This window comes from Garra rufa, chromosome 12 (genome assembly GCF_049309525.1).
Source record: "Garra rufa chromosome 12, GarRuf1.0, whole genome shotgun sequence".
NCBI classification, from domain to species: Eukaryota; Metazoa; Chordata; class Actinopteri; order Cypriniformes; family Cyprinidae; genus Garra; species Garra rufa.
Window position 1 is genome coordinate 36,466,443 of NC_133372.1, and position 19,223 is coordinate 36,485,665.

Genomic DNA, 19,223 nt, shown 5'->3' on the forward strand with positions numbered 1-19,223 from the left:
ATATATATATATTTTTTTTTTTTTTTTTTCAAAAAATCATGTCTGGCTATTAAAGGATAATAAAACACTTCTACATCTTTCAAAAATGTGTAACATTCAAGAACAAACCAGGCACAATTTTTGGAATCAGCATCCCAAAATTTGTAAGAAAGAAGTATTGAATTTCATTTAGGAAATATGATTGAGGGCAATGTTGTTGTTTGCTTATAGTGATGTCTTGTTCCTTGCTTAAAGGGGATAGTTCACTCAAAAATGAACATTTTGCCATTCTAAACCCATAAGACCATTTTTAATGACATCTGAGAGCTTTCTGACCCTGCATAGACAGTTTTATGGCCAAGAAAGGTAATAAGACACTGTTAAAACAGCCCATTTGACATCAGTGGTTCAACTGTAATGTTATGTTATGTTTTCTTTGTGCACCAAAAAATGTTCTCGTAGCTTCATAACATATGGTTGAACCACTGAGATCACATGGACTATTTTAACAGTATCATTACTAGCTTTCTAAGTCTTGAATGTGGTAGTTGCGTTGCTGTACATGCAGGGTCAGAAAGCTCTCAAATTTCATAAAAATATCTTAATTTGTGTTCCAAAGATGAATGGTCTTACAGATTTGAAACAACATGAGAATAAGTGATTAATGACAGAATTTAAATTTTTGGGTGAACTATCCCTTTAAATTAAGATCACAGCAAAAATAAATAAAGAAATAAAATTTATGCTTGGCCTCTATCCATTTAAAAGAGACCTGTTGCTTTATTCCTTTCTGAAGTGTCTATATTCATGGTTTTATTCACTCTTGGCCAAAAAATCATATAAAACACCACAGTGTTGACTGGCTGTGAACAAGCATCTGTTTTTTTGTTAGTGTGGACAGAGGCATAAGCAGAGGTGTGATATGGACAGCAGACGGCCCTTGGGTTTGTTCAGGGAGCGTAAGGTCCTCATGATAGCACACAGGCTTTAGGGTGGAGCTCTTTTGTCAGTTCTGATCTCCAGACACAGTCTCCCCCAGGCAGCCAGACGCTTTTATGTGCGAACAATTTCACCATCCTCCATTCATATTCAGCTGCTAGAACCAAAGCATGTGTTGCTTTCATCTGGGAGATAAAATAAGCTGCTAAGGATCCTCACTTTTAAAAAAAATATATGAAAAGGAAAGCTAAATTAAATAAAGAAGAAACAGAAAAACATATCTCAGCTCTCTCTTCGTAACCCTGCAAACCCGCTTACCTCCCCTGATAGAGCAGGAAGCTGCTTTTCCAAGGACAAGGACCTTTTTTTTACTAAACTGATAACAACGTGCATCACAAGAAAAGAGATAAAGAGACTAATCCAATTGTGTTTTGTCGTGTTTAATGGTGCAATGCTGATAACTCTCTCCCCAGACATCCAGCCCCTGATCTTAACAGAAAACAATCTGCAATATATGGCAGTGGAGGGGAAAGGTGTGGTCATGCACTGTAAGGTCTTCAGCTCACCAACATCCAGCATTACATGGTGAGTAGAGTTTGCTCTAGGGCCAGCAGAGGGCAGCACAGCTCTAGAGGTGTCAGTGCATGTGGTTTCGCGCTAGTGAAGCATTTTACTCAAGGGTGGGTCCTCAGGCTGTGTTCAACACTGTGATAATGAGCTAAACTAGTCGTGTGGATCTGTAAGTATGCTACTGTTAAGTTAAAGCAATAACAGCAAAAGTGTTGCCTGTGGTGGCGCATAAGAGAAAGCAAACAGGGCATTTTATCGAATTAATAAAATGTACACTATAGTTCAAAGGTTTGGGGTTGATAAGATTTTTTTTAATGTTTGTAAAAAAAAAACACTTATGCTCATCAAGGCTGGATTTATTTGATAAAAAAATAACTATGGTGAAATTTTATTACATTTACAGTATGTACAGTATTCTATGTAAGCAATAATTGACGATGCACAATTGATTATTAGAAAATAATCAGATTCAAGAATTTAAAATCCCTGTATAATAACTGAATGTAATTTATTCCTGTAAATTGCAAAGCTGAATGTTCAGCAAATTTTGTATAGTGGAAACTAGGTCCACAATTACAGCATTTATTTGAATTAGAAATATTTTTTATAACATTGTAAATATCTTTACTGACCCTGCTGATTGATTTAAAGTGTCCATGCTGAGTAAAAGTATTATTTATTTAAAATCTTACTGACCTTAAACGTCTGATCAGTATGGAAGCCCGTTTCCGCCACTGAATAAAAAATAAAAAAGGTAACTGCGACTTTTTATCTCACAATTCAGACTTTTTTTCTTGCAATTGGGTTTACATCTTGCATTTCTGACTTTTTTCTCAGAATTGTCTTATATAATCTCATAATTCTGACTTTTTTTTTCAGAACTGTAAGATATAAATGCACAATTGCGAGTTATAAAGTCAGAATTGCGGGATATAACTTCACAATTGCAAGCTTTTTTCTCGCAACTGCGTATTTGTATTTCTCAATTGCAAGTTTGTATCTCGCAATTCTGACTTTTTCTCAGAATTGTGAGATATAAACTTGCAGTTGCAAATTATAAAGTCCATTTCTGAGGGAAAAAAATTATATGTTCACAGAATTGCGAGTTTATATCACACAATTCTGACTTAATTTCTCAGAATTGTGGGTTTATATCTCAGAATTATGACTTTATAACTTGCAATTGCGAGTTTATATCACGCAATTGCGACTATTTCTCAGAATTGCGATTTTATATCTCGCATTTGAGATAAAAAAAAAATAAGAATTGTAAGATAACAAGTCGCAATAACCTTTTTTTATGTTTTATTCAGTGGTGAAAATGGGCTTCCAGAGATCAGCAGTATTTCTTAAAAATAAAATTAATGTTTTATTTTAAAAGTTCTGTGCCTTACACACTAAACAGAGTTAAATCTATATATAATGTAAGTTTTCTGTGACTTATATTTTAGTAAAAAGTTGCAAAAATGAGCTGCAAACTCTGAAGATGAAAAAAGAGACAACAAAAAAGTAAATGCAAAGAAATAATATTTCGGTCACTTTTTTTCGTTTTTTTTTTTTTTTTTTTTGTGATTTCTTAGATTTTAGAAAGACATGGGAAAACTAGTGTGCACACAGTTGGTGTTGTTTTCTGAAAATGACCTAGTTGGTTTATGGTTGCACAGGAGCAAAGCTGACAGTGCCAATGCAGTGGAAGGAGAAAGGTTTTCAGTACATAAGAATGGTTCGCTGGAGATCCACACTGTGATGAAAGAGGACATGGGGGAGTATTCTTGTTTTGCTCAAAACACTGAGGGCAAAGTTGCCATTGCTGCAACACTTGAAGTCAAAGGTAAGTGAACAAGATACTCTTTTGTAAATCAGTCAAGTTCAAAGGGTTTACTCGATTCAGAAAATCAATCAGTTTAGTTAAATCCAAAATTACTTTTGTTTTCGATGTCAGATCCCACCAGAATAGTCGATCCTCCACGTGATTTGCGGGTTTTGGCTGGAACCACTATCCAGTTTTCATGCCAGGCAGAGTTCGATCCTTCAATTGGTGATGACTTTGAGATCCTCTGGGAAAAAGATGGCATGGTCCTCAATGGCAGCGAGAACGCACGGTGAGATACACCAGGATGTTATTCTCCTACAGTAGTGAATATTAGAGCTGTCTAATCATTGTCTTTTCTGGTGTCCGTAGATATATCCTTGACGATGGAGTGCTTGAAATCATTAATGTGAGCTTTGGAGACCAGGGCTTCTATGTCTGTGTGGCCAGAACACCATTCGACCAAGACATGGCGGTTGCACAGCTTTCAGTAGTGGGTGAGTTATGTACTTTTGGTCTTCATGGTTTAGAAAAGTAAAGACAAACCCAAGTTTTGAGGGCTGAATTGGGTTCAGCACATGACACAGGCAGGATTCGGCTGCCTGCTACGGCACAGCTGGAATTATCCCCTAATTAAGACAGCACCACATAGTATTTGTACAAATGAACTAGCTGGAGACATGACCTGGCAGGTAGTGCATGAGCTCTGACATGTTTGAAACCAGCTGGAGTTATTTCCCAGACTCAGCCTCCCTCTTCTTCCTATCATTTCCTTCTTTTCACCCACTGTCTCTGAAATATCTATAAAATTGCAAGAAAAACCAAAAAAAGCAACAATATCATGTAATGAATCTGATTGAAGTCAAGATGCTTAATCGATTGACAGCCCTAAATAAAATTTGTTGTTTCCTTAGATGTTTCTGATCCACCAGAGGATGTGATCCTTTCCGAACATAATGGCAGAAGTGTGAAACTGCAGTGGATTCCAGGAGATGACCATAACAGCTCCATTACTGGTAACATAGTCCCATATTGTCCTTATACTGTATTACTAAATTTGAAAGTAATAAACTAGGACATGCACAGACATTTGGTTTTACTTGTCAACTTGTTGTCTAGAAAATTATTCAGTTAGTTTGGTCAATGTTTACCTCATATAAATGACTCAGAAAATGCAAATTATGCTACTGTTCAAAATTTTGGGGTTGGTAATAATTTTTTTGTTTAAGTCTTTTAATCTCGCTATTCTGACTTTTTTTTTCTACCAACTGCAAGTTTACATCAGTTTACATGAAATACCTCAGAATTGTGAAATATAAACTCACAATTGCGGGTTATAAAGTCCAGTTCTAAGGAGAAAAAAAACACTGATATGTTCACAGAATTGCAAGTTTATATCTCATAATTCTGACTTAATAACTCGCAACTGCAAGTTTATATCACACAATTCTGACTTCATTTCTCAGAATTGCGAGTTTATATCTCAGAATTTTGACTTTATAACTCGCAATTGCGAGTTTATATCACGCAATTGCAAATTTTTTTTTTTCAGAATAGCAAATTCATATAATGCAATTCTGACTTTATTTCTCAGAATTGCGATTTATATCTCGCAATTCTCTGATGAACAGAACGTTCAAAAGAAAAGATTTTCTGACATTAAAAATTTATTTTGCTGTCACTTTTTAAATGAATGTGTTCTTGCTGAATAAAGTATTACTTTCTTTAAAAAAAAGACTTTTTGAATGGTAGTGGAAAATGTAATTAAAATTTTATGTAAATTTGGGGCTTTACAAGGTATTATGCGAAATGAATGTCACACAGCTACACTGTGGACAGATTAATTTTGCTCATGCTCTATAAAAAATTGAAAACCCACAGTTCTTTTACTGTTTTGTTACTTTTACTGGCCTGTTTTCTCTGATTTACTTTAACAGTCATTTCATTGGTTTAATCTAATGTAGTCGGTTTGAGTCAGTCAATTTAAAGAATATTTCCTGAGTAAACCCAGTTAATTAAAATGTTGTTTATGTGTTGACTCCAGTTCTTATTTGAAACTTTGTCCAGAGTTTGTTATAGAGTTTGAGGAAAGCCAACATGAGCCGGGCAGCTGGAGGGAGATGATGAGAGTACCGGGAAACCATCACTTCGCTCTGCTGAAGCTTTACGGACACGTGGACTACCGATTTAGAGTCTCTGCCATCAATGAGGTGGGAAGAGGTCGGCCAAGCCAGGCCACTGAAAGATACAAAACTCCAGCATCAGGTATCTACGAGCTGTTCTACTGTTTCTCCTAAGCACATCACCTTTAGAGATAGCAGTGAGGCCAACTGTGTCGCCTACTGAACTTTAAAACATTCAAACTTGTGAGATAATTGATTTTCCCTGTCGTTTAAGCTCCAGTCTATAAAGTGCATATTTCACAGGCCATTTTTCTTTCTTCCACTAACAATTTCACCTCCAACAAAATCCATATTTCTGCTCTTTCCGAAGCACCCGACAAGAACCCAGAAAATATCAAGATCGAAGGTCATTTGCCACATGAAATGGATATCAACTGGGAGGTACGATGCTAAACGTTCAATTCCAATAGTCTTCAGGAATATCTAATGTTCAAAGCACTGGAAGGGCTGCACAGATAAAGAAGTGCTCTCAAATACCGAATTTCATTTAGTTCTCAGAGGGGGAGAGAAAACTAACAGTGTCAGTTGTTAGGTTCCAATTATCGATAAGCGTATTTCCCAAGATAGGAGTTTTTTGCATAGCAAAACACAGCTATCTCTATCGCCGTGCTGTTGGGAAAGTTACAAAGCCCTGCTGAAATGGATATCTCTGGACACAGGTTCCAATCAAAAGGAGCCCAGAGTGAGTCTTTGATTAAAAAGTAAAAAGAAAAAGGATACATAAATTTAGATTTTCACATAAAGGTGAATCTCTTTTACAGTTTCTGAGCTATTACCTGGCCCTCTTTTCATGCTGTCTAGAATTATGAGGAATCTCATTGTTAATGGTGGATGTTAAGGAATCATTTTTTATTCAGTCTTTTGCTGCAGGATGATTGTAAAAGCATAGTTAGCTGTTAGAGTTTTGTTAATAAAAGTGAATTGTTATAATGTTTGACATCATAATAAATCGCTGACAATTAACCAGGCATATCAGCACTGAACATTCTTGCAGAAGACCTGCATGCAAAAAATCAGTTATAAAATGTATTCATTATTTCATTAAAAAATACTACTGTTCAGATGTTTGGGGAATATTAAGCAAATATTAACAAAGGAAATGTTTCTTGAGCAAAATCTGCATATTAAGTATGATTTCTGAATGTCCATCTAACACTAAATAATGAAGAAATGGCGAATGCTGAATGCTGAATGCTGAAAATTTAAATTTTAAAATGTATTAAAATGTAAATGTTTTTAATGTATTTTGTTCAAACAAATACTATCATCACTTTTGATCAATTCCTTGCTAAATAAAAGTACTAATTTGTATAATTTCTTTTACTGTTTTTGCTGTACTTTGGATCAAATAAATGCAGGCTTGGTGAGCAGAAGACGCTTAAAAATCTTACAGTTTAAAAACTTTTGACAGGCAGTGTAACTAAGAAAACAAAGCATGAATACACAGTTCTATTTGCTGGTATCTACTGCAGCTAATTTGCTTGAACAAAACTCTCCTATTGTTCCTCAGAAGTGCTCATTACATATACTCAAACTGATAAGCGTGCACCCTTGAAAACAGTCTATAATTGTAAATGTTGATTCGTGCCAGAGTTTGCCTTTTTTGTGTACAATATTCATCATACAGTCAGCAACAAATGGTCTGTTGAACTTGCCCTCTGAGGCTCAAACAGCAAGTGTTTGAGAACTAAATGCTATTTTCTTTGATTTACTGTTTCCTGTCAACCTACTGATCTCTTTTGTTCTCTTGTCACAGCCACTGTCACCTATTGAACACAACGGGCCTGGTCTGGAGTACAAAGTAAGCTACAGAAGACAAGACGCTGGAGAGGAGTGGACGGAGCACATGGTGAAGAGGCACTCGTTCGTGGTTAAAAACACCCCTACGTTCGTCCTTTACGAGATCAAAATTCAGGCCAAGAATCACGCGGGCTGGGGTCCAGACCCCAAAATAATAACAGCGTACTCAGGAGAGGATTGTAAGTAGGAAGAACCTCCACTGCGTCTGAGCTGTGGAGATGAGCATGCATTCAAATAAGCCAACACCACTGACATTTCACTCACTGTCAAAGCATTGTGCATGTTTACCTTTGAGAGCATACAAAGCAGGTGAAGATTTTGAAAGACGTGTCTTATTTTTTTTCTAACCTTTTATTTGTCTGTAAGGGTCTTGTTACATTGCAAATAAGCATTGCCTGTAAACGGAAACACCCCCCCCCCCCCCCCCAGCGAAAGTGCAGTACATGTGTGACGAGAATATCAACAAACCTAGAGGGCAGGGAACGCTGATGAAATACCATCTTTGCCTTTGCACAATATCCAAACAGTTGCGCTGATATGCCGATTTGTTTTGCCTTATTGAGGATATTAAATTGCACAAGGGGAACGATTTCCTCACTCAGAGTCTTTGTAGACTAACAAATGAAATGTTATCATGGCTATGAGCTATTTACATTTACGGCTATAATTATTCTCTCGCCTTCAGTTTTCTTTTGGAGTTGCCCTCCCGATGTTATCTCAGGTCACTACGTCTTTGTGCTGTATGATTAGTTTAGTCCCCTTTTCTCTCTCAGTCTCTCCCTCTTTTTTTATTTCCCTCTTACCTTAGCCTATGTTTGGCAGTGTTGGGGAGTAACTAGCTAAAAGTAGCGCATAAATCGTAAATTGCTGGAATGGAATGAAAATGGAATGAAAAGACGATTCATTATAGTGAATCGGTTCATTTTGACAATTTGTGTAAAAAAATACAATTAAAAAAGTCACCTGTTTGAGAGTTTTATCTTTTCAGATTTATTAATTGTTCTGTTAACGGTTCTTTCAATAATTTTAAAGGGATAGTCCACAAAAAAAATATTTTGTCTACAGAAATTTAGTTAGGGTGACCATACATCCTCTTTTCTCCCCTCTTTTCACACCTAAAAATGGGTCTGGCTTTAGCTTTCTACAGTCGCCATTCATTGTGTGTGTTTTTGTATTAAAGCCTTGCACAGACAGTTTTATCTTAATCCTGCTTTCGCAAACATTCTAATATTGAATATAATTTTCATGCATCAGGGAGTCACTATTAAGTGGAGACACTGCAGGCAAAAACGCTGTTTTTTCATGAACCTGTCAAATTTAAGATTTTGGGCTTTTTGCTTTTTCATAAAGCGTTTTTTTTTTTTTTAAGACTAGTGGAAAGAAAACAACCAAAAGGCACTGTTAAGTGTTTCTTTTATAGCACTTTATCTATTTGTGTCAAAAGATTTCAATTACAATCCATGTTTTTAAAGGCCGTTTTTTCAAAATTAGTTTTTTTTCCTACACTGAGCCATAAATCTCCATTTCAGTAGCAATTACACACACCAAACTTTACATTTTTATTCCTGTATATTTCCTGAAGGTTTTTACAGGGGGATTTGTTTATATACAATTAGCTTGGTTTTACACATTTTACTCCCCCAAAAATGGTAAAAAACCAAAAAAAAAATGTTTTTCTGTCTGTTCAAAGTTTTTTGTATTATGGAGTTGTATTATGGAGTAACAAAATGAGATACCCAAAATCCCCTCTGTAAAAACATTTATGTCAAAAAAAATCAAAACTGACTTGAAATGTATGCAAATTAGTGCATATTTCATTAAATAATGCCTAATTTGCATATTTAAACCTAACATTTTAGAAAACTTGTAATACAAAAAATGTTTTCAATTTATCAATGTAATCAATCATCTGGGTAAGTGAGGTGATAACTTTCTTTACCCTATTCACCTGCAGTGTCTCGCCTAAGCAGAGTATTTAAATCGCTTTGGATGCAACTCGTGTTGGATGTTGGGTTGCCAAATCCATATTTTTTCAACCGAAATTAGCTGATTTTAAACTGTTGAGGTGGATTGATTAATAAAGATTTGAAATATTGTATAAATCACATTTGACTGAAATGTTTGTATTAAAACATTTTGCATTCTACCTATGATAAAACCTTGGTAGACGATCAGTTTTGTGAAGGATGGCCACTGTGGTAGAAAGCTTTTTAGCTGTGTTTAGGCATGAAAATGACATATTTTGAGTTTTGATATGGGATGTGGTCACGCCCTGTCCTCTTTTTTGAAAACTAAAATATGGTCACCCTAATTTAGTGTATTTGCATAATAATAACAGTCATGACTGCTCCAAAAAAGATACAATTTATGAAACCTAACATAGAATTTTCTTAACAAAACAAATATTATTAAACAATTGTAATTTTAAAATGTAGCTAAGCTAGCTAGTATAGCTTTTTCAAAAGAACAGCTTAATTATAGTGTACCTATAATTATGTTTTCATTTAAAAGTAGCTTAGCTAGGCAAGGTAGAGTTTCAATTAGGGCTGGACCAGAAGATTTGATTATTCGAATATTCGTTTGGTGGGTTGGCATTCGATTTTAAATATTGAGGTTCGAATATTCTTTTTTTTCCATACACCTTGCATCTCCCGCGAAACGGTTCTCATTCGGGCTTAAATATGAATGAAGAAAATCAGACTGCTGCGCCACTAACACAGAGACAGCAAAAAAAAAATAAAAAAATAGATTGAGCAATATTTGAGAGACACTACTAAAGTACAGTCGGGCTCACTTGAATGGTGGAAACAAAACTAGGGCTGTGACTGTTGCAATGACAACCGCGCCACCGCAAGTGCCTTTAAAGCAGCTGGAAGTTCCGCGTTCAAATGCACGCAATATAGGCTAAAGCTGACCGCAAAGCCCCAGCAAAAATAATTACCATGAATGTGTCGGGGAAAAAGTAAGGAGATATTCGAATTATATATTAATAAACTAGTATTTGTCGCAAATATGAAGTTGACGATCCTGACTCGCCGTCTGCTCATTGGACGCGCCTTTAATGCCTCAATGCATCTTTATGGATTAGGCCTAGGGAAGGGAAATAGAAAAAAGTTCCAGTCGGACTCGGGCCAGTAATTCTGATGAGCTGTCGGAAAAGGTCTGGGCGAGGTTTTCGAAGCTCAAAAAATAGTATTTGGTCCAGCCCTAGTTTCATTGTTGATTCCCCAAAACTGGTGTTTCCTAGGTTTTATTCCATTATAATCAAGTCTCTTTCCATTAGCAGTTGTCATATATGGTGTCTGTGAGATTGTGAATGCACTATGGTGTTTATATAGACTACTTAGAATGTGTTTGGTAAATAACAGTTGTATAGGCTATTTGCCAAGTGTTTGATAACGAAATGTAGTTACAATGCATAAAACAATATTATAGTCTAGAACTCCACATAAACAACTATTACCCCGCCACTGTTTTTCCTGTGATTGCCCACAAAATTACAGCACATTTCTTGGTCCTTATTTCATGGATATAGCTAAATCTAATTCACTGGCATTATCTTGATGTAGGAACAGTGTAATTTGAAAGCAGCTATATAGAGCTATTTGTAAAATTTCATTTACATGTTATTCGTCCATAGTTCCATCAGCAGCTCCAGAGGCTGTAAGCGTAGAAGTGATGAACAACACCATGGTGAAGGTCAGATGGGACCATGTTCACAAGGACAAACTCAACGGACATCTGGGGGGCTACAGGGTAATTCCGCACCAACATGTGTTTCGCTTTTTAGCCGTGGTTTAAAGGCCAGTGACCCCCTGAAGCACCTCTTGTTTCCTAGCAAGTTTTCAGAGCTATCCACATGGATCAATCAGAGGTGTTGTTTTACTCATCAGCTTTATTTCACTACCTATGGACTAATCTAACCTCATGTACTTGCAGATAAGCTTTTGGAGGCTTCGTAGTCTGCTGGACTCAAAGAAAACACATGGTGACAAACACACATTGACTTTCTCAAGCGAGAGGAATCATGCAGTGGTCACCGGGCTTGGGCCGTTCTCTGAATACAGCCTCATTGTCATGGCCTTTAACAGCAGAGGAAACGGACCCGGCAGTCATCCGGTCAGCTTCAAAACACCTGAGGGAGGTAAGTGAGAAGTTATAGCTACACATAAATTTGGTTCTGTGAGTTAAAGAGATACTTCACCCAAAAATGAAAATTCTGTCATTAATTACTCACCCTCATGTCGTTCCAAAGCCATAAGACCTTTGTTCATCTTCAGAACACAAATTAAGATAGTTTTGATGAAATCTGAGAGCTTTCTGATCCTGAAACGTTCAATGCCCAAAAAGGTACTAACAATAGTTGTTCAACCAAAGCTACGAGAATAATTTTTGTGCACAAAGAAAACTAAAATAATGACTTTTTCAACAATTTCTTTTCTTCCGTGTTAGTCTTCGACGCATGTTCTTGAGAGTACCAATATTTTTGCTTTATTTGCGCACAAAAAATATTCTCATAGCTTTATTAAATCAAGGTTGAACTACTGATGTCACACAGACTATTTAATATTGTCCTTACTACCTTTCTGGGTTTTCTGGAACGTATCAGTTGCGTTGCTGTCTGTGCAGGGTTAGAAAGCTCTTGGATTTCATTAAAAATATCTTACAGTTTTTTTCAATCGCTAACAAGCGTTTACCCATACTTCAGATACTTTTTCTAAACTCTTAACACTGACTCGCACCTACAAAACACAATTGGCCAAATGGATAATTTTCTTCTCAAAAACACATTTTGTTAAATATATACTAACTCTTCATTTCAAAACAGAACACATCTTTCTCTGCACACACTAACTTTACCAAAACACTGGAAATCTGACTCAAAATGAAATTATTCTGTCAAAGAATAACACTTGTTTTCACTTCACAAGGTACATGCAGTAAATCAAAGTACACCAGGTTTCAAAATACTGGCTATTGTTGACATTACAAAAACTGCATAGACTTTTTATGTTTCAGTTTTACAGGTATTTGCATGCAAAACATGCAATCCACAATTTTGACACTAAATTTCTTGGTTGGGAACTGTCTGTTCACATGTACAGTAATGTTCACATTCAAAAGCATTCCAGTAAAAAGTAAACAAGTTTCATATCCATGAAACACACAAGCGCATTCTAAATAAATAAAAAATAAAAAAAAATAAAAATAACAACAGCAAAAAGCCCAGATATAAAAAAAATTACTATATCTAATCTCTGCGATCTTGAAATGAATTGAATTGAGAATGAATGGTAAATTCCAATTCACTTCCTGGAATGGAATTGGATTTGGAATTGGAATGTCAGGAAACAGAATTGAAATCAAATAAATTCCAAAAAATTCCACTTGAGTTGCTAGTTTATAATACATTATTGTAAATCACATAAACAACAAACATATAAAAGAAATACAAAGTACTGTATGTTAAGTATGTTAAGCATGATCATTTCACATGCCAAATTTCAGGACATGATGATAATTCGATGCAATAAAAAGTGAATGAAATAATACATGAATGAACATGACAAATTTTTTTTGTGTGAGTTGAGACATATATATTATGTGGTAATCATATATTGAATGTATACAGAAACTTATCACCACTGTCATTCAATTATTAATTCATAATGTACAGTTCTCATTTTTATTTACTTGCATTTGATCAGCTCTATTTCATACATTACTTGGTATTTGTAAAGCATCATAAATAAAGTTAAAATGAATGTCTCTAAATGCAATCACACATAAATGCTCAGAAACAGCAATAAATGGAATTCAGTGGAATTTCCCTGAATTGAATTCCACTTCCTGTAATTCCAATTCAATTCCAACTCTGTTTCCTGTAATTGTTGTTGAATTCCAATTCCAATTCCATTCCAATTCCATTTCCTTCTTTGAATTGGAATTGTTGAGTTCATTCCTGAATTGACCCCAACCATGTTTCCAAAACATCACTCCTCAAAGTTCTCATTTTACTGTAGAAGTGTAAATGTAATAGAAAAAAATAACCACTGCCTCTGAGTGTAAGCCAGACTGGAATTAGCTGTGGTTGGCCCAATTTACCCAACATAAATCAGCTGTGTGTCAATTATTCAATTGTTTGTTTATTATCAGCTGAGATATATTTTTGATATTGATATTGTTTTTGAACTGATATCATTGCAGAAGCAGAGGTTTTTATACTGTATCTAAGGTTTGGAATATTGTTTTTGCTATTGTGGGATGTTGTGTGTTAACATTCGTAAATACTACAAAAACAATCCATAATTTTGTTGGGAGGTATAGCTTGTCTGTTAAGAAAATGTAAGCATTGTGGAAATGTGTTCACTGACTGCATATTGGGTGAAAACGACATGAAATGTGTAAATGGTATGGCCACAAAAGACCGATGCTGTGCTAATTGTGTTTAGAGTTTTGAAAATGTGACAACTGATTGGACAAACGCTTGTTAGCGACTGAAAAAAACTGTAATTTGTGTTCCAAAGATGAACAAAGGTCTTACAGGTTTTGAAACGACATGAGGGTGAGTAATTAATGACAGAATTTTATTTTTTGGGTGAACTATCCCTTTAAGGCTTTTGCACAGATTTTTTGTCCCAATTTGCAGTCAGGATGAGTAGACATTAGTTGATGAAAGTCAGAGCCACTGTGCAGGTTTTGGCCAGTTGGATTTGACAGATTTCACAAAAAATCGCATCATGTACTTCAGGCACAGATTTTTATTTTTTTTTTAGCTTCAGACTTTCTGTCCAAATGAAGCATTTGGGACACATTTGATATTTTTAGCTGATTTCAGAACACATTGTTTTCGTTTTCCATGCTTCTGTGTGAGTTTATTGGTTTTGAAAAGACTTTAAAATTCTGGTAGCGTTTAATCCTCAGTCATTTAGGTTACAATATAATGCCCACTTGTTCTCTGTAACCATTTCCAAAGTCATAAAGTGTGTGATCCCTAATGTTATGTTAAAATATGTTCCAATTTTAGTTGTGCAGTGTGTTCCAGCCTTTAGTTTACATAAAAAGACATAATTTACATCCTAAATAGAATTCGAAATTAGAATGAGTGTGTCCTAAATCATATTATGTTGCAAATCCATGCACACTCTAATGGATAGTGGATAAGGATTTGAATAGAACTACAAATAAGAATAAAAAGTGTTTAAACACTACAAACATGGCACATTTGTGAGAAATACAGCTAAGTATAGGGGGTTAAGTGATTAATACTCAGTTACATGAAGAAATATTCATTTAGTTTATCTGCAACAACACAATGAATGTTTATAAAGTTAAGTTTGGTCATTAACTTGCGTCATGCACAAGTTACTGACTGGCAGATCGACATGCTGCTTAATTTTTCTCCAATATGATAGGAAATTAAATATAGAAGATGTTGGCTGTGACAAGATGATTGATAGGACAGTTTAAATGGTGACAGGTTGCACATAACATATCATGCTGTCGCTTAGTTTTTCATGCAATTATGACATAGTATGTCTCAAATGTTGCCTGCTGTTCTGCTACAAATAGAGTAGGGTGATTATTAGGTAAATTGGGACGCTTTTTGGTTAATCACTTAGGACACTAACAAAAAACCCATGTATGACATTTAACTGTGTTCCTATGATTAATAAGGAGTGTTTTTAATATTTTTGTGTTGAATTGATGCAATAAAATAAAATTATTCAGGCCCTACAGGTTTTGAAACATTAGCTGCCCCACATTTTTTGAGATAGCAGTGTTCAGGTAAACTGGGCCGGCTGATCAGCAAAAATGGGCCAGTCAAACTGCAAAGTAAAATAGAGCCATTTCTGATTAAACACATTTAATTCAATTTAATGTTATAATGTAACAGTGTAGCTTACATTCAAACATAAATTTAAATGACATTAAAACATCAATTTTATCAATAAAACATAAATTTAAAGAAAGGGAAAATGTCTTTGAAAGAAGAAAGAAAGTCACAAAGTTTCTAAATGAACAAATGAATAATAATGGCCATTTTTGTGTGAAATGTTCCTTTAAATTATTAATATATCTGTCAACTCTTTCTTTCTTTCCCTACCTTCAGCTCCTGGTCAACCAGCTGCTTTCAGTGTTACAAACATCCAGAAACACAAGGTCACCTTGACCTGGTCTCCTCCGGTTGACGCAAATGGTGTCATAATTGGCTACATCCTCCAATATCAGCTAAGTATGTGAACATTGCATTTCCAATTTGTTCATAACCCTAGCTATAAACGTCTGCATCTTGCTGTGAGGGTTATGCGCTGGGGTTTGAGTAAACAGCTTTTATTACTGATATTCATTTCTGACATGGCCCATGACACAGCGGCATTACTGGTCATTACAGTGATTCGACAGCGAAACCACAAACCACTGGATTTGCATTGAATATTTTTAGAATTTTAGGACTCTGTTCATGTCACTTAGGGTCAGACTACAAAACATAAAAAAGCTATTGCCCTGTGTCAATATGTTCCCCGTGATGCAGATTCAGATTTGGGCATACAAAAAGAGCAAAGTGCTCTTTAATGGTTCTTGTATCATTACATCGGGTGATGCCTACGTCTCACCACTAGGAGATATTGTTGTGCCACCTACCTTAGGGTTGGCGGCTGCATCTTATATTCAACAGGGACTACAGTATTATGAAAATAACTGCACAGGACCTCAATAAGACACAGTTGTATATTTGCTAAATGATTTATGGAAAACAATTACTTTGACTTGTTAAAGTTGCCTCACTCAATTTGCTTATTTTTATTATACAGGTCCTGTTATATCGAATTGAAGGCACACTAGTGAATTAAACAGCTATTTACTGCATGCCATTAGAGTATGCTTTGGTTTTAATTAGGATTTACAGTGAGAAACACTGCTGATTACATAAACGTAGCGGGTTAACAATGCACATCCTACTAGTGGTTAAGTGATGCCCTGTAGGGAAAAGCAAAACATTGTAAAGCAAATCTGTAAATACCTGTTTTTTTTTTTTTTATATATTTTAAATTTAGTGATAAGATTAAGAATAATTGTAGCCAACCACATAAAAAACAACTTTTGTACCATTCAGAAACCCCTGTAACCTTGTTAACACTATGGTTACTGCACTGCAGTCAGTTTTAAAGATTTTTACATTTTTTAATTCTTTTCTAGTTAAAAATCAACTTCATGTAATATATTAAACATTATGGTAGCCCGTTCCTGCCATTGAATAAAAAATAAAAAAGGTAATAATCTCAGAACTGAGATATAAACTCACAATTGCAAGTTATAAAGTCAGAATTACTAGATACAAAGTCAGAATTGCAGGATATAAACTCACAATTGCAACAAATAAAGTCAGAATAGTTTTTTTTTCTCTCACAATTGCAAGTTTGTATCTTGCAGTTCTAAATTTATAATTTGCAATTGCAAGTTTATATCATCCAATTCTGACCTTATTTCTCAGAATTGTGTTTATATCTCACAATTCTGACGTTATAACTCGCAATTGCGAGTTTATATCTCACATTTCTGAGAAAAAAAGTCAGAATTGTGAGTTTGTATCATGCTTTTCTGAGAAAAAAGTGATGGTGGTATTTTTTTAAATAAAAAAAAAGAAATCTTATTTTAAAATCTTGTTTTGAAAGATAATTTAATAGCAAAATTTGCAAATAAATAAAAATAAATAAATATTATTGCAGTATGTTTAACTGAAGTCAAATCAGTTGGACTGCTGGGTAAACAACCACATTAAATTAATATTCATGAGCAAAGCTATTAAGTTTTACATTGTGCTATCCCCTGGGGAAAATTGGCTCCCCTTTATTTTTTCAAGAAATACAAGGTCTGCTTGTAGTCTGATCACCAAACTGTTTTGTTAGCCGAACCCCTTTGACCTAAAAGTTTTTAAGATTATATTTAAATAATTTTAAATAATTTAAATAAATAAGTTATCTTATGTTGCTTCGTGGTCACATAACCACTAAATAAAATATTTAACAATTTTTTTTAGTGTTAGTTTTAATTTTTAATTTATTTGTTTTATTTTGACCTTTTTATGGTTTAATGAATTATTAGCTTTTTGAAGTCCCTGCATTTCCCTCACAAACCCCAGGGAAACCCTGGTTTACACAATCATGGCACGTAGGTAGTGCAAAGCGCTCATGGGAAAGACATTTGTGACCCGGTATACCATTGTGATCAAGCCGACCCCCTTTCTCGCGCTGACCCTAAGCTGTTCTACATGCATCGTATCACAACACCAGGCTGGGCACGTGCGCCGCTCAACACGCAACCAGATCCCAGCAGGAATGATGACGGCGCTGATTGTGATGCATACAGTCTGGGAGGCCTCGTCAGCTAATTGTGTTTGATGCTGCGGCTGATCATTGAGGCCAAGTGTCAGGTTGCGTATTAAAAGAAGCGACATTTTCATCAGGAGAGCTTGCTACAACCATTGTGCTCCCTTTGAAGTGGGCTCATTGAAGTCCCCTTGAAGAAAGTGGTGTGTAAAATGCTGGCGAGAGAGCACACAGCTGTACCCGTCGAATGGAAAATAGCAACTGGGATTAAAGAGCCACTGCACAGATGGCCCGCAGCCAGATCCAACTACGCTGAAATCGGATAGAGTTAACAATTCACACATTGTGAATTACTTATGGAGGATTCAGAAATAGTGTTTTTTTTATTTATTTATTTTTCTTTGACAGACTTATTGGGAATTATTGGGAGGAAAGAGGGAATCCAGAACATGTTGCAGTGCAGACCCAAACGTGTTTACACAACATAAGCGTAATAGCTTAATAACACATCAATGCCATCCCCCCAGAGGACCGCCGATGATGCCAGCCTTGAAACAACATACAGCACTACACCATTTTTCTACAAGTTTGATTGCTACACATAATCATTACTATTAAGCCCCATTCACACTACACGCGACATGCAGCGACTAAGCGACGCGATCCCATTCATTTCAATGGAGAGCTGGCGATTTCCGGCGACGAGAGCGACAGCGGCCGTCAGCGACCGTTGGCGACCGGATGTGGGCGTGTCCAGCGACGCGACAAAGTTCAGAATCTCTAAACTTTATGCAAATGAAGAGCGACTTTCGGGAGCGACAGCCAATAGGAAAGAAGACGATAGTGCCTGTGATCATTCTCCTTTTAGCTCCAGCAGTGATTGTCCTGTTTTATATGACATGTCCATGCCCACATACAAAAATAATGTTAACTGCATTAAAATGAATTGTAACCTGCTTGTCTTTGTTTCCAAAGTTGCTTTGGATAAAAACGTCTGTTAAATGACGTTACTAAGCAACCAGTAATTAGAACGCCCACTCGCGACCTCATCGCCAGCCTCTGGCGACATGCAGCGACAGAAGTCGCGTCTAGTGTGAACGGGGCTTTAGTGTTCATCATCTGTTTTTGATTACACCATTACTGTTTTTAATATTTATACCATATGTACATATACTTAACATACAGTAGTCACCACTAATAAGCTACTAAATATATTGTAGTAGCCTACATTTTTTTTTTTTTTTGTACAGCTGCTTTGAAACGATTTGTATTGTGAAAAGCGCTATACAAGTAAACTTGAATTGAATTTAATTGAAATTAACACATGGACAGGAAATGCTGTTATAATTGGTAGTACCCAATGCGGTGCACAAGTGCTGCCTGACGGCCACTTTCAAACGCACACATGCTTATGTGTAAATAATGCTCATCTGTAAATAATGCTCATCCCTCGCTGTGAAGCGTGAAAGGTCAACTGCAGTTCTTGCCAGGGTTATTAATGCAAACACAAGTGGTTTGGCATGAGTGAATGCAAAAAAGAGAGAAAATCTGCTTTGTGTCAAAATGTTTAAAAATTGTGTCTAATAGTATATAACGCATCAAGACACTACA

At 35.7% G+C, this 19,223-nt stretch overlaps 1 protein-coding gene across 1 annotated transcript in view; it reads left to right on the top strand.

Moving 5' to 3' along the window:
* The window catches only part of chl1b (cell adhesion molecule L1-like b), a 122,492-nt gene that overhangs the window by 25,440 nt on the left and 77,829 nt on the right, over positions 1-19,223 (top strand). Inside the window, exons 13-23 of the mRNA XM_073852578.1 lie at positions 1,392-1,503; positions 3,153-3,319; positions 3,431-3,590; positions 3,671-3,795; positions 4,213-4,314; positions 5,366-5,563; positions 5,792-5,862; positions 7,238-7,460; positions 10,922-11,037; positions 11,221-11,425; positions 15,395-15,517. Coding sequence (XP_073708679.1) covers positions 1,392-1,503; positions 3,153-3,319; positions 3,431-3,590; positions 3,671-3,795; positions 4,213-4,314; positions 5,366-5,563; positions 5,792-5,862; positions 7,238-7,460; positions 10,922-11,037; positions 11,221-11,425; positions 15,395-15,517 — 1,602 coding nt within the window. The remainder of the gene's footprint in view (positions 1-1,391; positions 1,504-3,152; positions 3,320-3,430; positions 3,591-3,670; positions 3,796-4,212; positions 4,315-5,365; positions 5,564-5,791; positions 5,863-7,237; positions 7,461-10,921; positions 11,038-11,220; positions 11,426-15,394; positions 15,518-19,223) is intronic.